This window comes from Falco biarmicus, chromosome Z, assembly GCF_023638135.1.
Source record: "Falco biarmicus isolate bFalBia1 chromosome Z, bFalBia1.pri, whole genome shotgun sequence".
Taxonomy (NCBI): Eukaryota; Metazoa; Chordata; class Aves; order Falconiformes; family Falconidae; genus Falco; species Falco biarmicus.
Window position 1 is genome coordinate 44191310 of NC_079311.1, and position 27710 is coordinate 44219019.

Below are 27710 nucleotides of genomic sequence, written 5' to 3' on the forward strand. Positions count from 1 at the left end.
AGATGTGCAAATAGGTGAAAAAAGCTTTATGGGCCACAGACTTAGAAAGCAGAAGCTCACTAGCACAGAAGCTGTACAAGAGCCTGTTTGCAGATCTAAACCCGCTTAATTCAAAGCTCTGATCTAAAGCCTAACAAAGTAAATAACTATCATTAAGTACACTGGCACTGGTGCACTTCAGCCCTCACTGGGTGGTACTGTACCCATGACAGAAGTGGACAACATCATTTTGTAAATCTAAAATCTGGATCACCTTAGTTGTCTACTTAGATATTTCTTATAACTAATGTATTAGTGACAAGCTACTGCAATGGCTAAGTCCAGAATTACTTTAAAAGTGCTCTCCATGCCTGGCTTGATGGCCAGGAGGTTGTTAAACAGCAATCACAGCCTTTGGCTCATAGTTCACAAGTTTCAGCATGTGAACACCACATGGGCAATTGTCCTCAGTGGAAGAAAAGAATGAACTACAGTGTGCAACGTGCACAGTGCCTTCTCCTTCTAAGGCAGGGACTTAAAATACCAGCTTTCAGAACAATGACTCCAGAAAGATTTAGCTCCAGGGACAGAAAAGCACCATACACAGGGAGCACAGAAAAAGGAGAGAGCCCATGCTCACCTGAGTGGGACGCCATTAACATCAAAGCTCAAAAATCTACAGCCTTTTTTGTCTTTTTCTCAATTCCATATGAGCATGTAGACAGGGCGGAGGCTAGGATTTTGGAAATCAAAGGCCAAAACCTATCAGTCACTGTGAATCAAACGCATCTTTCTTCAAATGTACTCTAAGCCCATGTAATCCTTTTGCTTGTCTAATTGGCAAGAAACACCTACTCCAAGAAAGCACAAGGGCTGTGTTTGTGGAATCAGAGCCAGCAGAGCAGTGTGACTTATTTGTGTACGGTAATAAGGTCTTGTTTAGCATTTCAGCTGAAAATAGCAGTACCAGTACCAGCAGTAGTATACTGGTACAGAGTTTCTAAACATAGTACCACATACTCTAGAGAAGATGTCTCTGTTGTGGAAATGCTGATGCCATGTCTTCGCCACGATCACAGCCTTGCCTGCCAAGTACTCACCCCTGCCTTTGTTTCAAAATTACGTCATTTTAGTGCTCACTTTAGCATGAGTATGAATCAGCTTTACACCTCGTTTTTGTATGCTATGCTATTCCTGCACAGCAAATAAAACCCCATAAACGCATTTTAGATCCATGCAGGACTTGAATTCTGGTCCCCCAGCAATGTAACTTGATCGTTACACATCATTTAGTTTCCACAAATCCATCTTTATAAGCAGAGAGTACAGCGGCACTCATGAACATTGTCAGGCTCTAGTTTTGATAGTGTTTTTCTCATTTCAAACACACACAGATGCACACGCGCGTGCACACACGCAGTGTGTTAGCTGAATGCCAATACTGAGTACACAGCCTCTCATCTGCAGCAGGATGAGCAGCTCTCTTGAAAAACAATGGCATTTTATGGAACAACTGAAAAGGTGGGAGTGTATTCTCAGGCATGATGTTTTACAGATGCAACACAGAGGAATACACATTCCAGCTTTGACTGCTCAGCTACTGATTCTACTGAAATGAAACCATGCATTAAATAGATGCATGCCAGCCTGTACCAGCAGACCCCAGTCTCCAGCCCTTTCCTCCAGTGGGGTGGGCAGGGAAAGCTGTTATGCACCTGAGGTCTCCTTTCATGAACCATGCTTTCATTTTACTACACATGTGCCTGTGGCTCCAAGGTTCCCTTGCTAGCTCCTACTAACTCCCCCAAATCCCAGTGCCCCTCAAAGTATCTACAATGCTCTCAAGATAATACCAGCAAATCATAATTTGAAGAAAATTAGTACTTAGAGAAATTAGCTCACAGAGGGTTTCAATCTTCTGTCTATATTCCCCAAAATACACAGAAAACATAAAAGGATTTAAGGTAATAAGTAATCTGGAATGCAGAGCTAAAAAAGGCAGAAAAAAAGATGCATTTGTATGCCTACTGTGTTGAACACCACTACTTGCTATACGAAAAGAGAAGTTTCTGCTGAACTTTAATGACCGCTGCCAAGAATGTAGCACAAATCATGCCTTTCTAGCGTTTTTGCAAGCTGTCCTCTGATTTCAGACCAACGAAGTCATAATTGTGAGAAAAACTGCATTGTACAAGAGAGCAAAATATTTAAACAACTAAAACTTAGCTTAGCACATTACAACATTTTCCATTTCATAAATGTGTTTAAATGATATTATGATGGACTTGGAGAAGATAGTGAAGTTACAGTGAGAACAGACCAGTGCAAAGTCATCTACAAGCACCAAGAGATTCATACGGAAACAGTCTCAACACAAAGCCCCACTTCTGTAACAGATACAACGAGGCAATCGTTTAGATCAGCACCAGTAAGAACTACTACCTACCTCTTGGGACAGGAAAGGAATGACTTGTGCACATATAGCATTCAGCCTCTTGACGATTTCTGCCTGCAAGTCACAAGAAGAAAGAAGTTCAATTATATATACTCTCAGATGCGATTGTCACCAATGAACACAGAAGATATATTTGTATGGGTTTTTTCATCTCTAGTCATCCTCTGGCCAGGACAGATTAGCAAAATAACAGAAGTATTTGGACACCAATCAACAATACTTAGGAAGCTAGTAATTTCTGGCTAAAATATTTTCCATATAAAACAGAGTTCAGAACTGACACAAAGAAAAGTTACATCTGATTATGCAATTGAAGATATTTAAAGAAAAAAATATGCAGGAGATGTTAACAAAAAAGATAAACAAAACACTGTGTATCGAACTATTCTCTCCTAAGATGCAAGAAGAAGGCTTATTTCAAATTACAGCAATGCCACTGTAAACAAAGGGAACAAATAAACCAGCTACTTCTTTACTAACACTGCATATCATGAGAACATTAGCAACAAAATACACAACTTCACCGATAATTATTCTACCATGTATTTTAGAAAGTCTTGTATCCTATTTATACTGTTATCAAACCTGAGGTTAATAGTTACTTTCATGTTGTAACTGTGATCAGAAATAACTAATGTACAATGCTTTATTTCCATACTGGAGATCAATTCTTATTCTATGTATTTAATCTGTGAATCTCAATAGAGATGGAGGAGATTTGGAGAGAGAACACAAGAATTACAGCTGCAGAAACAGAATATTTAAAGCCACATACACTTTCTTACGATAAATCATAACTTTCTTATAATAAATTGTAATCAGGAACAGTTCCTTATTATATGGTAGTAGAGAATGCTCTTTCTCTTGCAAAGTCACTATGTATGACAAAGGCATACAAACTTGTGCAATTTAGGCTTCCTTCTTTCCAGCCTTTTTGCTATGCTGTCTTTTACATTGCAAACATGTAAAAAAGAACCTATAAAACAGAAAGGCTCAGAACTAGCAGTAAAAGTCAGAACCACATGTAAAGTAAATACAGGTTCAAGGAATATCACAGTTACACAGCTACATAACCAGAAGACATGGTATGCTAGAGGTAAAGGTACATGTGGAAGTCACTATGCCCCCTTGTGCGTGCTGTGACACACTCAACACACACTACTTTGCAATACTGTTTCTTCATCCCTCTGAAATCCATCTCAACACCTGAAGGATATTTATACAGCAATTTCTATGTTACTCTGTTCCAGTGTCTTCTCACAGGTCTTCACTATTTATGGAAGTCTTCATCTTGTTAAAGTTATGCATTTTAATACATGTTTTACATTCATCTACTACACCTTTTCTGTTTATTCAGCAGCACAGGTCCCTTACAGGACACTTGAGAATATGTTCTGTTCATCGCAGAGCTAAATTGCCTGCTAATTTCAAAGGTCTATATGCACCTATAATATCATATCCCACAACATAAAATTTAAGTACCCCTTTAAATAGGCAGTGTTCCCTATATGAGTTGACACAGAGATTTATGAACTGCTTGTTACACAAAGCAGTACAGGGAGCAACAAGATGTATGCATATAAGCTTCAGCCAGAGAGGCTGCACAATCCAAAATGGCACTACTTGAGAAACAATATTTGATTAAGGAATCGCAATATAATGCACAGCTGCAAAGTACCTGTGCTGCAGTAGTTCAAGCACCATTAATTCAGCTATTTCCCAATTTTGGGTCCCAGCCACATTGTTATTTCTTTTGTAAAGGAATCTCTTCAGTGCCTTAAAACCAAAGAGAAAACTACATGTCCTGCTCTTCAACACTCTTCCATATGAAAACTCCAAAGTGCTGCTGTCCTGATTTCTGCTGAAGCCCCTCTGACCTGCTATACAACACACATAGGTGCCTCAGTAAAATAAGGCACATGATGCTTTCCTCTGCCACAAAACAACTCCTGCTACACATCTTTAAAATGCCTGTCACAACCTCTCCCACCTTCTGCGCAGCTTCTGGGGGGAGCCTTTGCCCAGCTCAGCAGAAGACCATTCTTCCACCACAGTTATGTCAACTGGATGCCTCCACTGCACCACTTAGGAATCGAGAATAAAACTGGCTCAAAGTGCAGTGCAGGAGCTCAGTGTGTAATTTTAGAAGATATGTAGATTCATAGATTTTTTTATCTGACCTCCTCACAGGCTATAAAACCTCACCAGCCTCTCCATGAAAACCTAAATTCTAGTTCAGCTAGAATATAGCTTAGTCAACAAAAATATTTTTATTCAATTCACTTTGAGGCATTTCTCTCAATTAAGGTACTCAAACCCAGCTATTTCAAGCTATTTCAGCTATGATGTTTTTCTTTTGATCACTTCCCTTCCCACTTCCCAACAGAAGAAGTATGTCTCTCTTCTACTGCTCTTCAGGCCAAAAAGTGGTTGCAACATATTTGCTCAGTATTTAAACAAAAACTGACCTCCAGCAGATTCTAAGCCTGGAAAATGTTAAGTTAAAAACCATCTTCCAAAAAGCTGTAAATAACTGAAAACAGGTGACTGAATATGAACAGTTACACAACTGTAATAAACCTCTGGATATCAATCCCACTGGAGTGCAGAACAGCAAGTCTTTTCATGCTGTACATAAGAAAGTGAGCTGATGGACACAGCATCCAGCTCAGCCTACAGAGAAGAAACAGAGCTCACCCATAGCGTCAAGAGATGCCAGGATGTTCCCCAGCAGCATTTCTCAGCTAGGCAAAGCTACGCCAGCTACAACAAAGCCGAGAAGCCCTTGCTAAACTGAAGCAGGTGTTTACACTATTCCCTTATTAAAACGGTCTTCACTTCCTCTAACAACGAGCATCCCCAGTTCTGTGGCTGTGTGTACAGTTATGTTTTATCACTTTCAGTGCTTGGGCAGCAAGTAAAAAGCCCAGCTGCGCAGCAGTGGACTGCAGAGGCTCAGCATGACTGAGACATGGACTGTCTACCTTTGCGGACCACAGGCAGCAGGAAGGCATGAAGGAAAACAGTGGGTACAGGCACAAATGATAGAAAGGACATTTCAAGTTCTGCACCAAAAAAATTTTAAACCACACATTTTCACCTAGTAAATACAGAGTACCCTCTCCATCAACACTGCAACTGTTTCTGTAATTAACTGTACAGGATAAAACCACAGCAACAGTGCGGCTTGATTGTTTACCACAAAGCACACAAGAGGAGGGAAGCTATCTAGAGGGGGGTTCTTGGCCCTGCCGCCCTAAAACGTGAAGGGGTAGGTACCAATGTCTTAGGTTAGCATCTCAGTAGACCTACTCCTATTGCCATTGGAGGGGGCCTCAAAACTCCTTCTTCACATAAGGTATGAAGTCAAACACAAAATAAAACACAAGTCTGCTTTACATTTCTATGCTCCTACAGATTTTTAAAACCCTATGTTTAAGAAACAGTTCAGGATCTTCTCTTTTCTCTTAGACATCAGGTCAATGGGTTTTTCATGATCAACCTAATTGGCAGGAGAAAGGAAAAGTATGATTTCATAAAATCAGGCAGCCAATTCCTCTCACACAGAAAGCCAAAGTTGCCTCGGAAACACGGTTGCTTCTGCGGTCATCTGATTTTGACTCTTTTGTCCCACGGGACCAGGCTTTAGAGAGGCATCATTTATTTACAGGCCTTTCCACTAGGCTTCAGTTATCAGTCAACAATACTGTGGACACACACACTTCTAACAGCCTATGTCTTGAAACCAAGTCTAATCTGATGGCTCAGCGCCCAAACTCCTTTTCCAGCATAGCCATTAAAGGATGTAGGTTATTGCTGTTGTCACCATTGATATTTGTCATTGTAATGTAATTAGGGCCTTAAAATGATGCATTACAGCCCTTGGCACAGCTTCTATTAAAATCTTTTCTTCTGCTCACTGAACTGCGACCTGCTTTCTGATGACTAACAGACAGACAGCTTTAGGGTGAGGAACAGATTCATCAAAGAAGTATTTTTCAGCTCTGGAAACAAACAAAATAAATAAATAAATAAATAAATATCAGAGGGCAACCTAAGAAGAAAAGCACAAGGAAAGGAGGTAGGGGGTGTGGCGGGGAGAGCACACAGCGCATCTGAATTTCATCTGACTACTTGAAATTCTGATTGCATCTGATGAATCTTTCTTAGGACAATATATTCCCAGCCTGTGAATCACATGGTTAATCAGGGTTCTAATCTGCTATCCATCAGCCTATGCCAGCACTGTAACTTCCAATCAAATTTATAGGTTATGTGGGTCACGCATCCCTGAACAACTACATTCAGGGATATCCCATTTAAACCGGCACAGATTCTGAAATGCTGTTGTTAGGGTTACTGAATGTTATAATACTATTCAAAGCTTTATGAAAGCTCCTGATAAACAGCTGCTAAATTATTGCCTGTGGGTAGAGCGTGATGCTCTGAAATAGCATTAATGGTCCAATAAAAGGGTGATTGTTCATGCCAAAATATAAAAAGTATAGCTTTTGCTGCCATAGTCTGTCAAATACGTTAACAAACACCGACACTTCTATTACTCCTTTTCCTAAACACAAAAGATACTTGGTTTTGCGTAAAAACACACCAGCATGGAACCAGAAAAGATGGGGCAGAGGCAGGCAGTGAAGGCTCAGGCCAGAATCTTTTTACTTATCTAATGCAAGCTTTTATTGTTCACATCCTTTGGAAGACTCCTACAAAGGACGCTGTTTTAACAGGTTTGAGTTCTTTCAAAGCCTTTACGTGGCATCTTTTTTAAAAAGAGAGAATGATTAAATAGTTATTAACTACAACATTAATAACTTTTTCATTTTGTTACGTGTATAAAGCAAAAATAATAAAATCACTGTGCCAGAATCTCATCCAACGAAGAACCTGTGTCAGTTAACAGTTCCTCAGCACTACTGCAGGGATACAACAGCTTAGGTCCCCAATTCAGCAAACAAAATCTTTTTGACCAAAGCCAATGGTTAAATGATACTTAATTGTCTAAATACGCCTACAAACCTTACCCTTAAGTTCCTAAGTGCCTACAAGGCATTCCGACAAATTGTGGGCAGGGCTACACCTCAGGTACCACAAGGTAGCTCAGCCTCTGAAGAGGGCTCAACAAAGCTGGTCCTTGGGGTACAACTACAGTCCTGCAGCAACCAGCAGTATGCAGAGGGGAGCATGTGACAGACCATTAGACTCCTAAATCCCTTTGAGGGTGGCAACATAGGGGTTTAATTCAATTTACCCTTGCCTCACGCAGCTGAAATAGGACATAAACACACGGTAAAATACAGAAAGATGTTTAAGTGCCTTGATAAGTATTTTAGCATATGTCCGAATTCTTCACACAGATGGGAACTAGAAGAGAAATAAGAGTCAAAGAAACTCTAGATACACCAACATTCAGAAATTTTCTAATATGTAGAGAGTTCAGAATCAATTTGTTGCTTAAAAATCTGAATTTGCATTCTTTTTTGGTGGAAAAAAGAGAAATGGGATCTTATTTATAGCATATAAACTTCAGGAAAATATTTCCACTATATTTCACAAAGTTCCATAGTTATTACAATTACAAAAAATTGCTGGTAAAGAATTACCACTGGAGGCTGTAGGTCTGTCAGTGGAGTGGAAACAAAACTACTATATATGTATTGTTGAAATAAAACAGAATAATAAAACACTATTGGGAAACCCATTTCAGCAGTCAGTAGGAAAAAGAATATATGCAATTACAATTTCAGAAAAATAATCTGAAACAACTGTTATTTCAGGTTTAATTTGTTCTACATAATGCAGCCTGTGCCAAAAAGATCAATCTAGTTTATTAAGTGCTTACCAAGAACACATGCACACACCCATAATATCTAAACAAGCATTTCACAAATTAGTGAGAACAGAAAACATTATTACACTGTATGAGACATATCACGATTCTGAATAAAGCAAGCAAAAAACTAAGATTAGTATTTCACAGAAAATTAACTCTTCTTTCATAAAGAAGAATGTGTTTTGTTTTAATCACAGACTCTTGTCTGGAAGTGCTTACTCCAGTTCTACAGAACTGCAGGAATTACTGCAAGCCCTGAATATAAAATTTCTCTTCAGCCCTAAAGGAATGGTGTTTGAAAACTGAGCCACAAAGAGACTAGTCTTGTAGTCAAAGACAGTGAAGGGAAATGTCCTCTGGTGAGAAGAAGGCTAAACAGAAAACTTCTTCACTAAGCCAATGGCTCAAGTTCAGGAGATTTAAGCTGAGCAATGCATGTTCTTGTATGACTTGAACACAAGTGGGACTACCAGACTCTGCCGAATAATCACAGGTACATTCTCCACTTCATTTTTCTATCGACCTTCTTCCCAAACATCGCAGCTAAGCTCATGAAGTACTATAAATTTGATACTTACCCTTTGTAAGTTAATTTAGGTGCTTGTTTTGCAGAAAATACTGCAGTCAGCAACGTAAGCAATAAATCGCAGTGGCAGATTTTTCAAAATCAATTTCCTAATGTACATCCCAACCCATGGGCTGCTGAAGTGCACTGGTAAGACATGGCTTTTATTTAATGTCTCAAGAACCATGTGGAGCTCAACTGAGCAAGTAAGGATACATATTGAATCATTCATGATTAAGACAATAAAAAGCAATTCAAGTAAGGTGACATATAAACATACTTTAAGCCTGTCACTTGAGGAAGTTGATGTTTTTTGTTAATATTGACTTCTACCATCAAGTAGGGGAACAGAAATGCACAGCCTAGAGATCACCATAGTCCTTCAGTTGTTCAGGCTGCCGCCACATAGCAAGCTGCATCCTGCCCTGCCCTGCCACAAGCACCTGCAGAGCATCCAGAAGAAAGGCTGCAAGCGGAACTTGAAATGGCAGAGACTGGCTTCAATTTCCCTTCCTGAAAGGCTGCAGGAAAAACTTGCTGAAAAAGCAGACAGAAATGAGTAAGGGGACACTGCCACAGGAGGTGCTGTTTCCATCAGTAGAGTTTTGAAGTCCTCTGTAAGGTACTATCTCTTCACCTACCAGCAATCCTCAGCATTTCACAGCAACACTTGTTTTGTGAAATACGGCCTCATAGCATAGGGCAGAACAGTTTCCACCACTCTCTACCAACTGAAGGAATCTGATTTCATAGTTCAAAAAAAACCCCAAAAAACCCCCCTTGTTTTTAAGCTTATAAACCTGTAGCATCGCAGTAAGGCAGCTGCAGCTCCAAGTTCAGTTTCTTGCATCTGTCCCCTAGCTGCAATTAGGTCCATACAAAACACAGCAGCACATGCACAACCACCAGTCTCATACTACTCAATTCCCGCCCTCACACACCTCTCCAAAGAGTCTGACCATAGTTCTTCTGCGCCTGCTGGAAATGACACAAGCTGGTCTGAGCCTACCCTTGCAACTAAAAATGCATACAGTGATAGTAGTGCACAGTTTTAATTTAATTGGATGCAGAAAGTCCCCTATTTATTTACATCACAAGTTCGTACTTTGTTTCTCAGGGGTAGGAGGAAAAATAGTCTGAACAAAGTACTGCAGATCAGTAGTTCCAATATGTGCATCATGAAAACCCACAAAAAAACCCCCAAAAACGGTAAGAGATAGTCAAAGTCAGCTCTCAGTAGGTTTATGTTTAACTTCATTTATTTAACTGTATTTAACTTCCTTGGAAAAATATTAATGAGGCAGCATTCAGGAAATGAAAACCTCTAGCAGGTGAATCTAAAAGAAACCATGCTTTTAAAATTTACATATACAGTGCTTAGGAAAGGGGGTTCTGACACTTTTTTAAAATGTTACCGCAAAATAAATGCTAAAATAATTTTCCCTCTACAAAACGGAGCTGTCAGTGTCCACTTCTGATCCCCACTAGCTCTTACCTTTCATTTACAAATACACAGAAAGAAAGACTCAAAAGTAGCTGTAGGCACCCATTACCCTAGATCCACTCTCTGTATTTTGGCTACAGTGCTTACTCTGGAGCAGTATGCTCCAAATGTTGATCACTGAGCATCTGATATGCTATCATGGTTGAAAACTGCAAAGATTGTGTCAGATTTCCAGTTACATCTACAAAGTTGTACTTTCAGTCTTGAAGCTTGCAGAAAACCCTGCAACCAATGGTAACATGTAAGAGTCTGACAAAAAAAGGAAGAAAATTCAGTTTCTCCAGCCACTGTTGCATTGTTCCAGGTTTTAATGAACTACATAAAGCTCATCAATGAACTTACAAAAGCAGCAATCAGAACACCCCCTTAAAAACAGGAATTGCAGCATGACTGCCTAACTTTATTTATTTTCTTCCAGATTCATGTGGAGGCCAGGAATCAGCCCTTCTGTATCAGGAACAAGGTTACTTCTTCTCTTCTGCCTCTGGTTTCCTTTGCTTTCCTGCCTCAGTCTTCCAGGTCACCAAAGGTGGAGCCCCTAATAGCCTGTCTGATTCATTGATAATCACACTTGATTATGTTTGCTTCCAGAAAAGATAAATACTAGGAATCAGCACACTGATCTATTCAGTGGACTTCTAAGGTCTGGTTACAAGAATTCTTACAGTGTTTGAAAACTTGTTAATATTTCACCTTCAGTCTCTCACCTCTTCTTCCTACCCATCAATTTCATGCCACTTGGTGAATACCTATCAATTAGATTAAGAAATCCAGCAAAAAAAACCTGGTATTTAAAGGAAAAGTAGTCTCCACAAAGGAAACAACACTTTTAACTCCTTTTCCACTGTGACAACCTGTTGTACTATAAAAATGAATAATACTTAGATGCAATTTCTGTAGATTAAGGTAACAGGTTACTGTATTTTACATAATTTGACATAAGACAAAATCCCTGTTCCTTTTAAGCCAGTACACAAAAGTGTGATATTAACAACACCCCAAAAGAGATGAAAGAATAGTGCAGTGGATTTTACAGTAATACTTCAATTTTGGACCCTTGCAACGACACAAATTCAAATAAGGCATGTTACTTCCACTTGGTTTAAAAATTGAGATGGTATGACACCTGTTAATTCTTTCTGAAGATAAATAAATGTTTCATAGTCCTTGGTGGTATTAATCTAGCCCCAGTTTCTGGAATAAAGGGATCATCTAAGAATCAGATTGCATTTAAGACACCTTTCTCCCTTTCCCACCTAAAGAGCTCTTTTTTTTTTTTTTTTTAATCAAAACTCAACATGTAAAAATTCTTTAAAATACTAATGGTGTTTAACTAGGGCACATCTTCTTTTAGTCTGAATTTAAATGCAAATTTCAACCTCAGGTGCTGACTCATTATTTCCTCATGCTTTGAGATGGCAAAAATCCACATTCCTACTGAAGCACTAGCCCTGAACTTCCACACTGCAGCACCCTAGGAGGAACCATCACCAGCCTTGTCACTCAGGGCTTACACCATACCACATACAATGACACAGCCAGACAGGATCCCCATTCCTTTTCTCTCGAGCAGGTTGCCCTGAGAGTAAGAGAGGCAGTACAGCGGAGCTGGCGCACTGAACGCATTCATCCAACGAGACTGGAAGTTCCAGCATTTCACACATCTCTCCTGCCACTCAGATAATCCTGATTAATATTCATATTTTTTAAGTAAAACACTTGCTGTGATGACTAGCTCAATGGAAAGGGATTCTTGATGCAGCAGAATGCTGCTTTCCTGACAGCAACAGCAAAAAAAAAAGTCTGTAAATCTGACTCCTATTGAGGAGAAAATATTGACATGAATTGTCATTGCTCATAATTTCAACCATCGTGGATCGTAACTATCCCTGCTGAAAATAACTATTAGGATTTCAGGATTTCTGCAGCTGGGGTTTCTTGCTATTTTTCCGCAAAGTGAAGGAGGACAAGGAAAGAACAGGTAATTTCAACCTCCAATATGAACATCTAACAAGTGGTAGTTTCACTAGTAAAGTACATCTAAAATAATCAGGCAGAAAAATATTCTCTTTTTAGCCTTCCTAAGAAGACACATTTGCAAAGCAAATGCTAGGGCATTTGTAAGACATGAGTGCTTAATATGTTCAGGATATGTCCAAGACAGCTGGATACACTAATTACATCTTGACGTTCAATTCATTTGAATGGCATTCCCCCATTAAAACTCCTGCCAGGACAGACTTGGAGTCAAGCAACACTAAATGGCATTTATCTTTAAATTACATCATCATTATTGAAGCTTTCAAATATCCTTCATTAAAGAGGGATTCCAACATAAAATACATTTTTAAAAAACATGGTTTAAGAACATGCCATAAAAACAGAACAGGAGGCATGGAGCAAAGGAGAACTCTCCGGTTGGGAAATGCACATTTCACGAAACCTTTTCTAGTACTGTAACTCCCTGTGAGATCACACTTTGTTTGGAGAGGTACTATGAACTGCATTAATTTCAGACAAATGCTCAAGATGCACCATATGTTAAGTGCACTTTGCATCATGCTGCACCTACAGACTTTAATAAAAACCTCTAGAATGTGGAAGTATGTCAACTGTAAGCAAATGAAAGGGGTAAACAACTCTGTAGATTAACCATGCAATAATAACAACACCACATTTCTCCTTAAATGTGTTCTTACCATAAAAGGCATCAAACAGGATTCCTTCATGGAGTTGGTCCAATTTCACATCCATGACCCCCCTATAAAGATGACTGAGCCAGAAATATGGATTATGCACCCACCAATTATGTTGAATCTGCTCTTGAGATAGAGAGAAGGCTTTTGCTGTAGCTTCACATGCACTTTAAATTGCCATAAAAACAGGCACTGGAGAGGCTCCCCCCTAATCCAGCTACTCCTGCTCACACCCCCCTCATACTGCTAGCATTTTTGTGGCTATGTGGTGAACTAAGCAATAAACCTAACTAATCTAGTTAAAACCCAGCCCCACCCTCCAAAATTATCTTTTTTTTTTAAATACAAGCCTCATCCCAGAACCCATTTTACCACAGGGTTAACCCAAATGTGGGATTCTCCCTTTCATTATCAATATCTTCTGCTCTCTTGAAGTGCACAGAAAACTTTACAGTCCCAGACACACAAAATCTCTACGCTGAGATTTTTTGTGAACACTCCTTCGAGTCAGAAAACAAGAGCACTGCTAAGAGATCAAACCACCCAGCAGCACTTCTGGCAAGCTGCTCATCCTGTAGATGATATCACACCCAGATAACAGTAGTTCTCTGGGCATGAGAAGGCACTCCGTTTCACTTCCTCCACTACCCTGCAACCAAGGCAAATTGCTATTAACCACATTCTAAACTTTTCACCTCTTGGGTTAGCACAAAGATCTGGTTTAGCTGCCAGTTTCAACCAGTCTTGAGAGTCACCTGTTAGATCATCTGGTAAACCAAATCACCAAAACCCAATTGCATAGTGAATTAAAAACAATAAATAAATAAAAACTAGTGTACATTACTGGTGGATGTACTAGCTCAGTAGTGGTCAGATGAAGAAATTAAATGCTGTAGTCAAAACTGTGAAAAAAGTACACTCATAAAACAATGTGGGTTTTTTTCAGTTACACCAGACAGCATGACAGACAGCAAAACCATATTTCCATGCCTGGATTTTTGTTTGTTTGGTTGGTTTTTTAATGGATCTCTGGCTTTTTGCCATGGAGTAATACTATGTTTTACCAAAATGCAGTCTCTGGGCTTGTTAATTTCATATTTAGTTTGCTAAATCTGTAATCTTGCCACCCTTTTAATCAAAAAGGTTTCAGGCAAGCATTTATTTGAAGAACACTCATTCAAATCCTAACATTTTTAGCCACAAAAATACACAGAGGTTGTATCTGTTTTGGTTTATGAGAATATGTTTTGCAGAAACTACTATGATTATTTCTTTTCATTACAGCAGCTTCTCATGACAATTAGAGGTTTCGTTGTGCTATTCTGTTTGCATTAGAAGTTGCCAGAATACATGAAAGGAAACCTTAAAATCACTGAACTATCTACTGACTGTTTGCAACTGTTTTGTGTAATATTGCTATCTCTTTTTTCACAAAGACAACAGAAAAAGCTGGGGAGACAAGGAAGGGAAATAGGTTTGATGACTGGTGGATAGCTCAGACTGTGTTTCATTTTTGTGAGCTTGAGTGAAGATAAAAGATTAAGTTGGAAAATATTAACCTTTAACATAAAGGGGAGGCAGTTCAAAATGACTTATTTCATTATTGAAATAAGTCAGTTTTCACTGCTGTAACATACCATGTTGTGAAGGTGAAAGCAAAGGAATAAGAAGTGAGAAAAAGTTTATTTTTTAACAGTCATTGACAAGGGATACAGTGAATTTACCATCACAAGAATAACTTCAGCTTATGAACACAAAACTGAAGTTGCCTTAAACTATCTGCAGAACTGCTCAAGAAGTTGGAGAAATACTCAGCACAGTAAAACCTTGCCGAATTCTCAGGACCTGAGCAAGTCTGTTCAATGGTGGTTAAAGCACACCTGTGAGTACTTCAGTCATGCTCTTGAACACCATCCACACGCACCAAAAAGCACTTTAACTCCGTACCTGTAAACAAAGTTTTAAAAAAAGATGCCATTTTCTGCCAATGCAGCTCAAGCAACAAAATTACCCTTGATATCCACCACAGAACCTGTGTAGAGCTCATTTGATATGGTTGCATATTAGGCTTTCTCCGACTCTCCTGGCTAAGCTAGACTGTACACTGACAGATATTACAGTCTTGCTAAATTCACAGCTCTTCTGCCATCAAAATTGGCACTCTTCTGAGGAATGCTAACCAAGAAAGAATGCATGGCTAGAGAAAGTAACATTACCATCTAAATCCCACTGCTTCACCGAAGTGGAAAAGCACAGCAGTGTTTCACTGGAGAGCACCAGATATCAAACCTCCCTCCTATATTATGCTGAAGGCAGCCCTCAGACTAGTACTTCTTTTCCAAAGTCCACCTTCCATCTATGCTTAAACTACATTTACAGCTTCTCACATCTGTGAGGTATTCATACACTGAGGAGTGAAGACTCAACAAAAGCTGTGATCCTCATTCCTGAATATTAAGCTGGTTTGCCTAAACTTTTGACAATTCACATTGCCATTATGTACCTTCAGCCTCTGCAACAAAAATATCAAGAAAGAGCCTTGTACAGATTTGTTGTTTAATAGGCAGGTAGAAATTTAAATGAGGTTAAAAAGAGACTGGGAAACTAGCTACTTTAGATCTACACCAAAGAGCCTACCTCAGAATAATTCTGCACAGAATAGTTTAACAGTTCTGGTATTTTCCCTAACTTTACAATGTAATTGATTGTACCAGAGAATCAAGATCCTACCATGCTGCAGCCACCACAGATACAGCAACTAGCATCACCTCTTGCGTTTGCCAAGGTCTGGGCATGCTGGAAGAAGGCAAGGGCATGCTACCACAAGGTAAGAGACTTTGTTCTGTTTTTTCAAATAAAAAAAAAAAATCCCACCATGTAAAGTAGTGTTATCCCATTTTCCAGATGGAGAATAGAGGCTGAGAAGATAAGTTACCATGGGCAAACTTCCTTAATAAAAATCAAAGCATTGACTGCGTTTCCACTGAAAGGTACATCACCAGGGCACATTAATTGCAGCTGGGGTGGAAAAGACAGCAGAATTCACATGGGAGGCAAAAGGAGGACAGAAGTGTCTTGGGAAAAAGCATCCTGCCCCAAGCATCTTATAATCTAGAAAGATAAACACAGCCACTTCTAAGTGACTCCCAGGTAATTAGATCTCACCTCCCATTTCTTAACATACCGCTCTCCAAACACTTCTCTGTGGTAACGGCTATGCTTCAGGAAATAGCATTACTTCCAGTTCCCAGACAGAGAACTGAAGCACTGAAAGCCAGAGTTCAAGTCTGCAGAAGGTATGTAATGGAATAGCTAAAAACACCTAAGCAGACTAGACATGTATTTCAGGCAGAAAGTCAGCAACAGATAAATGCTTGGTAAGATTTTCAAGAATTCCTAGGCACAGGGGGCACCTACCCATACCTATAGGTATGTAAATGTACCTTTGCATCTTCAGAAAAAAAGTCACATCAAATATAAAGGCTGGAACACCACAAGACTTTAGGCATTAAAATCCCAAACTACAGCCTTCACCCCCTTACCTCCTCACTCAGGAATGATGCAGTGCTTAAGTCACCAGAAATGCACACAGTACCCATTTCCATCACTTGAGCTCCCCATTAACCCGGCTGAGACCCCTTTCCAGACATGTTCAGAAGAGTCTTTGGCTCGACAAAATCAAACCCTTTGGAGTCCAACTCACAATTAAGCCTTTCAAACACCCTTCCCCTCCCCCCCCTGCAGCTCCCCCAGCTCAATGCTTCTCCACCCATATCCCCCAGGGAGCTGAGAACCACTGCCAGAATTATTCCCACATACATCACATTTTTTAAAAAAAACAACAAAACAACAAGATGGAGAACAGAGATGACTTCTATGTAACACCTTAGTGGCTGAAGAGTTTAATCAGTGCATTATATACATAACTTTAATTCTTTCTTTTCTTCTCCTTAGTACCTCCTAGGAGAACACCCTGTCTAACAGGCTTCTCTGAACTCTGGGAAGGAAATATTCCCAGTTCTTCCACTGGAGAAGGAAAGTCCCTTTTCCAGTCCCTGCTTAGAATCGCCACATGAAAAATGACCATGGGCTAAAGCATGTAAATGGGTTTGGGGCATGGACTGCAACCTAACTCAACTGCTTCCAGCTGGTTAGAGTTTCCAGAGCAACAGCACAGCACACATCTCTCCTCTTTCAGCTCTACTGAACCATTAAGGGTCTCATGCATACCAGACAGCTTTCTGCTGGGTATCCTGGTCATTCTCCTGGGAGAGGAGAAACATGGGTCTTGCTAGTAGACAGAAAAGTAGCTGAACTGAGATGAACCAAGAGTGTTGCCTTCTCCAGCCTTTTTGTTTGTTTCTTATTTAAGAAAAATCCACACTGTGCTTACATTTTAAAATAAACTTTTGGAGAGGTGTCACTCTCCAAAAAGTGATTCTTAGTCTACCGAGCCAAGGCAGCATGTCCTGGCAGCACCAGATTTGGCGCCTCAGCCTTCATGCAAGTGAGAGATTTAAGACACACTCACAACCTCAACATTTCCCTCTGAGCTACCCTCAGGTATGTGCTGGAGTTCTTTGGCTATGTGCTGAATCACTTAATTCACCCCACGCACCACAAGAATCACTCTGCCCTCATTCAGCTGGCCCTGCAGCCTGGTGGTGCAAAAGCACCCACAGCATCGCTCCTGTCTCACTGCACACAGTGTCCAAAGTAGCTTGTCCAAGGACTCACAGGAAGCCTTTGACAGCATAGTCCAGAAACTTGCACCTGAATCCCCCCAGCCCCAGACCTTGGCAGCTACACCTCATCCACCTGGGAGTTTTCTGCTTTGCTTCACATTAATACAATGAGGTGTTTCCTGTGTCTACAGACTTTCAGGCTTTCCAGGTTCTATCGCAGGCTTAAACAAATCTCATGACCCTTAATACAATGCATACTTACACCAGCATTTTTCTTTAAAAATGTGTAAATTAAGATTATCCCAGGATTCTTCTCACACCCACAAAAAAAGACTTGTTAAAAATCAATGCTTTAGAAAAAAACCACACCCAAGTTCCCGGCAGAAAACAGAGCTAAGTAAAAAGCAACTAAACAAAGGACAACATATCATCATTTTGTACATTTGCAAGGCTTATATGTCCATTTGGCTGAAGACATATTCAACAAAATGTTGCATATGCAATGAATCTGGACATTTGTATCTGCAAAGTCTTACATCTTTCAGATGTAGGTAGGTTTTGAAAACAATAGCAAAGCTGCTAATGTTAGTTTGCTGAGCATCTTGTATACATGTTTGAAAACTCATCTTTTCAAAGTTGAAGAAACCTACAACCCCAGAAAAAACACACCCCACATGTGTGCTTGTGCGGGCTCTATTTTTGTACAATCTTGCGTTGATGTTGCTCTTTACATTTCTATCTACATGATCAAATCCAAGAACAATTGTCATTCTCAGTAAATGTGGGTTTAGAAAAAATGGCAGAAACAAGCCATTTCCAGAAATTTCCAGGATGCCACAGACACAGAATTGTAAGACTTTTTCTTATGCTGCCAACAAGTGAAACAGAATGCATGTTTTGGTGTCACCAGTCTGCAGAGATAAACAACAGAACATTATGAGGGGGAAAAGAAGTGTTTTGTAGAGATGCACAGAAAATGTCTTCCTCCTCATGTTGTCCATGCTAAAGACATATTATTAGCTTTTTTTTCCTTAACAGATGTCTCTAGAAGCACATGGAAGAGGAGAGATGCAAAGGCAGCACAACATTACTATTGAATGAATTAAACCAAGAGCTTATACATGATTTTCAAGAGTAACCTCCATATTCACATACGGACAAATACATAACAAGTAACTGACATAAAAAGCCCTCTGATATTTGGAGAAGTTGGTGCCTCTTCCACCAATAGTGTTTTAGAGCAACAAATAAGCAAAACCTCTCATCAATGCTTGAATTTTTTTGTTGTTGCAGTTGTTGTTTAGGTCAAGACTGCAAAAGAAAACATACAGTTTGTCCCCACACATCAAGAAGTACTGATAAAACCTGCAAATAAACAACATGGTCAGGCTGCAACAGTTTTCTGCAACAAGGACAGAAAGCCTACTGGTTAAACCGAGTATAAGAATACACAATCTATCCTTTGTTAACACACTGACACAAACATACGGGTTATATTTTATGCACAAAGTCTTTCCAATCTTCTTGTGTTATTCAAACACTATGGACTGATATTTTAAGAAGAGGCACCCACTTTGTATCTGGTCACATGCTTTATAAAATTACAGAAAGCAGACAGTAGTGGTGTTGTAGCTGACTCTCTTTTACACACCAGCACAGTGCCATCTTTCAAAGGGGGCACTGTGTAAGTGGATGGTTGTCATACAGAGGGAATGGTACTGCCGGGAAATAGGAGATGTGAGAAGAAAACCAATTAATGAGCTTCCTCCAATCATTCCTTGTTCTCTGCCTCCTCCCTCTAACCAAAAATCCAGTGTGTTTTCTCTTTGGTTTCCTTCTCCAAATGTTATCACAAGACCAGCCCCCTCCATTTCCAGCTTCCACCTCCACATCCAAACAACAAGAGTAGCAGGCAGGAGGACAACTCAAGTATCTTTAGCATTACCTCCTGGAAACCTCTGGGTCATAAGAACAAAGAAAATCCCACAGCAGTTAAGGCACTGCTGGACCTCGTGACACAGCAGACAAGGGTTTGGAAGGGGCCCTCTTCTCTCCACAGCAAATACATATTCATTTAATATTCTGTGACTCTCTAGAGCCTCTCATCTAATAATGGATGTTAACAAATTAAAACTTAAATCACTCTCTGTCATGTAAATATCATCACCATTTCAGCGAGGGAGACAGAGGCACAGAAATGTTAAGAGACTGTCACAAAGTGCCCCAGGGTGTAAGCTTGCAGTCAGAGAAACCACAACTGACAATGTCACATGCTTTAAATTAAAAATGGCCTCTTCCCCAGACCCAAGGCAGTCAAGCCCCTGGGTAGGCACCTGCAGGTATCCAGAGCAGGAAACAGGGCAGGTACCAACGCTGACTTTTCGCTGCAAACCCACGGTGCTTCACCAAGGTTAGGTATCACGCTCACGCCCCTTCATCCTGCCATTGCAACAGAAACCCAGCAGAGCCCCACATCCCTCTCAAAGCCAAAACCACAACATAGCTTGGCTCAGCTGCTCGATTCAAATGCCCATGTGGAACCCACGCTGCCACCTCAAGCAGCCAGATGACGGCTGGTCCACCTCAGCCCTAGCGCAGCATCTCCCAAAGCAGGCAGGAAGCCATTCAGAGACACTGCCAGAGCTACGGACAGAAACCAGTCCCTGCGCAGACCGCAGCGACGCAGCTTTCATGAAAACACACACACAAGCATTGCCAGGTCCAATCGTGGCTCCTTCCCCAAGCCTCAGGCAGGCTGCACTACAGTGCTTTTGTTTCCCTTGCACTTGTTAATAGGACAACTTAACAGGAAAACACCACTGTGTTCTCAAAACAAAGTCTAGAAGTGTTTCACCTGTGAGGAATGGCTGAAAACTCCTTATTCATCCTGTGAAAGGTTAGAAATAAGAAAAAGTGGTTGTCCCAGATAAAAATTTTCCTCAATGCTTGCTCTACTTTCCCCATGGCTTTAAAAAGTAAAATTTGAATCAAATGCTAAATAGGAGTAACATGTTGACCATTGAACAGAAGTTAATAAGACACACAGGTTAACCGGATATCCAAGTATTTTAACCTGGAAGCCCTCAGTTAGCTGCCTGTGTTATAAAGGATGAGTAAATATGAAGTGCCCCCTCTCCCACCAAAAAACAAAGAGACAGGAGAAAGAAAAAGAGCAATCAAAATGCCACCTTCTCCCTCAACCCCCACCTACAACCACACTCAAAGTTGCCTTATGATTAATTTTAAATAATGCTGTCATGTTAACATGGTAAATGACAGCTTCAGCCATTAAGCAACTGTCAAGAAGAACATCCTGTAACCCAGACTTTCCAAACACTGAGATTTACGCACCATCACACAAGCCTGCTCTGAGCCACTGCAAGGAAGGGCCTGAGGATCCCACCACTGCGCCAGCTCAGTGGGCTTCAGTTACCTGCTCTTCCCTTATCTCCTGCTAAGCCTGTCATTGTAACCCCATGGATATCCCATAATGGGTTTTGAGGAAGCTCTCTGCCTTGAGGACACAACAGACCCCGGCTAGACCTTCTCGCTGTGGTTCTTGGGTTTAAACTTGTCAGCATTAAATTTCAATAGCATCTGCCGTCACTGCCTACAGCTACCACAATGTTTTATTAAGTATTTGCAGAGCATGTCTTGGCCCTCCTGCATTTTGGTTTGTTGATTTTGGGTTCAAAGTCAGGAAAGACAACAGGAAAGGGGCCCCTTTGCTTTCCAAAGTACTCTTCTGCCATAGTAAATCTGCATCACTAGCTACACCTGTAGTTGAAACCCAGGTGATGTCTCAGCAACAGCCTCACCATGCCCTCTACACAGTGCTACTCAGTCCTAAGGGCAATCATTTCTCTCCAGGGTAAACCAGGATGGGGTCACAGACAGGTTTTCACATTCCCAAATTCTGCAACCAAGACACTAAGAGAAGCCACGCACATAAGCAGACAAGAGTAAATACAAGAGAAGTTTATTGTATTTAAGATGGGATAAAGAGCAGCTTTTAAAAAATTAATGCTCTCAGTGATCTCAGTGTGCACAACATGCACACAGTACACGACATGACACATGCCAAACAAAATCTAGTGGCAGGACCTATTGTTATGCAGATTCTTTATAGCACGAAGAGGACAGATTTTGACTTCTGCTCAACTGTGAGATGCTCTGCTGAGGTTTTTAAACAAACACAAGGAAAAAGAAAAGCATACATTCTTATTGCCAATGTTCAACATCCAAAACATAACAGCGAAAAGTTTTCCTCCTTTGAAGAAGTTGAATCCCTTCCAGCAAATGTCAGAAATCTCTGGCAGTGTAAGATCCTGCAAAGAAAGCATTTAAGTAGACCAAAAGACAGAGGCCACTCAAAACTGTGTCCTGTGTTTCCTCTTCTAACACATAAAGGGGAATTACCACCAGCATATCTGTGCCATTTTACAATATATAATTCAGAAAAAAACCCTATGATATATAATCCAAAAAACTTAAGAAGCAATTCCAGAAATAATAATAATAATTATTATTATTATTTAGGAGAGTACAGTTCATGCATTTTCCGAGAATAGGAAATTATGACAAAAGTTGCCAGCTCTATTTCATATCCAGCTCCCTTGACTTCATCATGAATCTTGGGATTTTTCACTCCTTACTTGCAAAGAACAATTATAGAAGAATACTGGAGGAAAAACTAAGAAGCACAAGCCAAGCACAGTCTGACAGCTTAAAATTAAAATGGAAATAAAAATACCCCCAAATTTATTACTTTTATCTCATGATTAATTTTAAGCCAATCTCATGATTTTCTGGGGATGGGCATGATTTAACATCCGGCACTGACAATACAGCATACCACACAAATACATAACCATAAAGAGACCAATTCAGGTTTACTGCTGGGACTATAACTTCCACTTGCCTGACATTTGCACATTTAAACGTCTTAGCCATAACACCACAGTGTTCAATACCAGAGCATTACGTACCTGTCCTGGGCTAGGAAAGATGATTCCTTATGTCTAAATGCTATCCACGCAGGCAACAAAGCACTGTTTAGAGTTCTATTTACTATTTGTGACATATTTCAGTTATATTTAAAAAGCACTATTAAAAAACCAAAAAAACCCCAAAAACTTATGTACATCAGCGTCTGACATCATGCCAGAATGCTTCTGCTACGGTGAACTACAGAGCTTGTGCCACCACAAAGAGGAACAGTATCAAGGGAAAAAATTCACAGAAGTAGTACTTTAAGGTACCAGTGGAATTGTAAAAATATCATCTTGAACAAAGACAAAACCTTTAAAAACATACAGATAAAAAGAGACACAAATAAACACTCTCAAAACCAGTTCATATTTTTGTATTTTAAAATAAAGATTAATTCTTAATTCAAACGTTGTATTTCCTTCATAGAATAGCATTTCTCGAGTATGGATAGGTTCAGCTTAAAGTATACTGTCATCTGTTAGTTAATACAAGTATGGGTTTATACAGCCTGTGTTTCACGTCCCCATCTTTGTTCTGCTCCTGTAGTGCCTTCTGGCTAAATAGGTTTTTTGAAAGTCAGTAGTAACAGATATGCTTGATCTGCAGACAGCAAAAGAAGTGACTTCCGTAACAATTATAATGGCACTGTTCACAAACTGGCCCACGTCTGTGATGAACTCAGTTCTCTATTAGCTTCACAAATAGTACATCACATCTCATTAAAGAAAAGGGAAAAAAAAAAAAGAAAGAAAAAAAGTAAGCCCAGTTTGAGGACTCTGGCTTCTCAATGTTTGACAGCCTTGGTGTTAAAAGTCACAAATTGTTTCCCAGCTTTAATGCACCAAGTCCACAATATATACTGTAGCTGGCCTGTGTAAGCACCCCTTCCCTTTTTGTAACCTAAACCAAAATCAGAACCCCTGCCTCCAGGAGCTTACAATGGCAATTATTTCACATGCCTGAATCTTTAAGTTATTTCAGTTGCCAAGCCAAGCAGCCAAACATTTTCAAGCCAGATTTACAATCGCCTCTGCAGCCTTAATTCTACTTTCATAATGTCTATTTTGTGCACTGAAAGAGGTCCTCTAGGAAAACTGGTAATGAGATCAGTGAGTGTATAACTAAAACCTGCACCACAATGCACATACACAATCGGGCAGGATCAAGCTTACACAAATGCTGTAAAGCTTGGGCATCCCAGCATCCTGATATCCACTTCGAAACCCATCTGCTAATTAATGTTTTTTTCCTGTGCTGAATGACCTCAGCACTTCTTTTTTGCCCCCAAAAGGAAGGCAAGTCTCATCACACCAAATGGTGCACAACTTACTATATACAAAATGGTGACACAGCTTCCCTCTCCTGGTGGGTACCAAGTTCTGACTGTTCAGCAGGAGCCCTATGGCAGAGTTGTATTTCCAGCCACACTGGCTGACCCAAAGAGCTGGAGGTGGGCTTCCCGCTGCTGCCCCAAAGCAGCTGGGGGTTCTCACCAGAAAGGTGTCCCTTTTGGCAAGTTTCTTGCATTTATAAAAAAAAAAAAAAAAGCAAAATTTTTTTATAGGGAAAAGTGTTAGGCAACCCTAACTACAGGGTCACCACTGCCCCCCTCTGTAATTACAAGTGAGCCCATAAACTGACACCGTCAGTGAGACAGCATCACAGCAATTAGCATCTTTCAAAGACAGAAAAATGCTTTTATGTGTAAGCACTGTAGAGCACAGCCTTTTGCCAGTAAAAACAGAGCATATGTCTTAATTTAAAATTTGCTCAGCATGTTTTGTGCTACTTCCTGTGTCTTAAGCATCTGTCTGAACTGCCAAAACAAGTGGGAGAGAATGACGCTTTCCTTCGCCTATAAACAGCAAAAACAGGGTGAAATGCAAGTTCTTCTCCTCATGCAAGTTATTCTGCAATTGCGGGGGAAAGGTTATTTCAACAGTAACTTGTGGAGATGTGGCAACAACCAACTTTCAGTAATTAACAGGATCTCTCCACAGGAAGGCTGTCTAACATCTGTATCATGAGGAAAAGAAAGCACAGACTCTTGTTTCAGAACTTAGCAGCTATTACCAAGTAAAACGCTTCTGGTTTAACTGCAGAGTAATACATTTTCTAACTTTTCACAATCTTCTAAGCTTTTCTGCTGGCTTCAGAGGCTAAATAACCTAAAACTGGGACAAACAAGCCTCAGCTGTCAAACTGATTTGACAGCCTATTTTTTACATCTTGCGACTTTGATGGAAAAGCCACTTGTTTTTCTCTTCCTCCTTAATAGTCCTGTGTGAGCTGCAGTCTTCAAGATTTTACTTCTAATCTCTCTCATTTTGAAGTTTTCCAGTTCAGTTCTGACTACCCACTGCCTGTATCTCTATTAAACCTTTCCTACTGTTTATAATGGAGAACAAATTCAGTTGGTGTAATTTTAGCTGGCTCTCCAGGTATTCTTCAAATGGAAGACAATATACACTCAACTACTGAATGTGTTAAAAATAAAAAGTGCACATATGCATGCACACACATTCATGCTGAGCCCAGACCACTACCAAAAAAAAAAAAAGGGGGGGGGGGGGGGGGGGGGGGCGGAACAAGGACTATTTTTCCGTTACACAGGTAGTGCATATACAAACCACTTCTCTGTGATATATGCATTTTATGGCCATGAAGATGAAAAATGCTCAAAACTCAGCCCTAAATTAAACAAATTGATTCTCATCTTTACCCCTTTACCAAAATAATTTACTAGGGCTTAAGAAGCCAGCAGACTCAAGGCTGGGGTGTCATACAGCCCATACATTAACTGAGTAAGCAATAAATCTCCCCTTACTCTCCACACTACTTTCTTAAATAGCTCACTGTAAAGCCCCAACCTAATTAAAAACAGCTTTCTTGGCAACAGTGCCCTTGATTTCACTTATTTACACATTAACTGCAGCCTCCGTTTGCCCAATCCAGTCTATTCCGTGTACCACGCAGGGCCTTTTATCTGCCCTGGACAGCATTTTCTCCAGCAGATGAAGTAGATGCCAATTGATTTGCTGTCGAGCATGGTAAATTAATAGCAACAAATTGCTGAGGGCCCCATCTCGCTGCTCCACCATGCTTCGGCAGTTTTGCTTTATTTGCTCCATGATGGGCAGCAGTCAGGCCTCTTCAAGTCAATTTCTTCTTAACAACCTGCAATACTTTTCAATGGTGAAAATAGAGCCGTTCCTTGTAAGTCAGAAATCAATATCCTATTGCCCTTAGAAAATGCTAAACAAGCAGTATTGGCAATCCACTTGGTACTAGAGGGTATCAGATATAATGCAAATCCATACTGCTTCCCTCCTCACAGTTATTACAGTTTGCTAAAAGGTTCCTAATGCCATTTATCATCATTTACCATCGACTACTGCAGCTATGATTATGATATCCTATCAGCTAGCAGAGCCCTTTCATTTCTATCCAATTAATATTTTAGCAGCACTCAAATGGTTGTTGCCCAAGTCTTGTAATAAAATTTACATGGATTGCACGATTTTTTTTATTTTTTTTACTGTGATCTTAAAAAGTAATTTCATTTATTTTTTAATACAAGCTTCTTAAAAGACCTGAATTTTCTTTCAAAAATGCTGAAATCCAACATTCTAGCATGTGAATTAGTTCAAAGACAGAGTACTAACCAAAAAGACCGACTCAGAATTTATCTATTGCTATCGCCAAAAAGCATAACTGAAGTAAAAAGTAAATGCTGTATCCTATTTATGCCTTCCATCAGTCCCATTCACAAATATCTGTTGTCTCTAGCCAAATACAGACACTTATTTTAAGCAATACTTAGAATTCTGAATTAAAACCTTCAGCAACCATATTTGATTACAGCAATTCAAAGAAACTTAACATAACATTAAACCAGCATAATTTCAGAAATTAAACCAAATGACCACACCAAGTAGCAATAGTATATTAGAAAAACAGCAGCACATCAACTGTTCATTCATAAATTGTCTGAGCCTCTTAAAAACAAATTTTAGAAAAGCAACTTAGTAAGAAATGGGCATCTTCAGACCACACCCAAAACATTCATATTTATGCAAATATTGAAATTTTAAACTGCAGGGAAATACCTGCTCATACCGCAACTCAAAAAACCCCAAGTCAATGCCTTTTTTTTTTTTCCCCGGAATGCGTATTTTGAAGCTCTATTGATCCTAGTACAGAAATACCAAAAATTAGCTTAGCGTTTTAGGCTATAACACTACATGTCACAACATACCCCATACTTGTCTGTAAAAAAAAATACAATTGACTAATTCTACCAGCCTAATGCTATTTACTCAGTTACCAAAATTTAAATTAATTATGTTCTCAAACATAATTGTTAAAAATTGGCAACATTATGCAGGCTTAATTAAGATTAAATCCAATTTACTAAATGTACTTTAATTGGTACTAATTACATTAGCTTTCCTTTCAGAATGACAAATTCCCCATAGGTTTCACTTTAATAGTCTTCTATCAAAATCAACACAGGATGACTGATGATGAGCATCACATGAGGTGTAGGAAAAAAGAGATGCTCTTCCCTCCTTCTCCCCCTCACCAGACACACAGGCACACTCACTACCGCTGCTCTCTGCACGTTTATCCTTTTATCAATTTGCTAAGTCACAGAGTCATGACTCCATCACAGCCATCATCTTCTGTTCCAGTGAAAAATTTCTCAAAAATAAATACTCTGTGGCTGGGAGCAGCCAAGAAGAACAGAAGCTTTAAAAGAAAAATACACAAAGGTTTCAAATATCAGGGCCACCAATTACTAGGGTACTTCCAAGGACTCCAGGGAGTCCTGCTCTTGAACCCTTTGAGACGCAAATCTAATAAGTGAATAAGCCTAACCTGATCTTGAGAACTAGGCCCAATTACGCCGAAGGGCAACTTCACTGCATTATTGCCTGCTTTCCATTACAAGGGCATCCAGTGAGTACATCTGGAAAAGAACCTGAG

The 27710-nt window shown here is 39.9% G+C and overlaps 1 protein-coding gene across 8 annotated transcripts in view; it reads right to left on the bottom strand.

The window, feature by feature from the left end:
• Positions 1-27710, bottom strand: part of LOC130142394 (transducin-like enhancer protein 4) — a 98247-nt gene that overhangs the window by 63689 nt on the left and 6848 nt on the right. For all 8 annotated transcript variants that reach the window (XM_056324232.1, XM_056324234.1, XM_056324233.1 and 5 more), the window contains one exon: positions 2426-2488. In XM_056324232.1, the coding sequence (XP_056180207.1) occupies positions 2426-2488 (63 nt within the window). The remainder of the gene's footprint in view (positions 1-2425; positions 2489-27710) is intronic.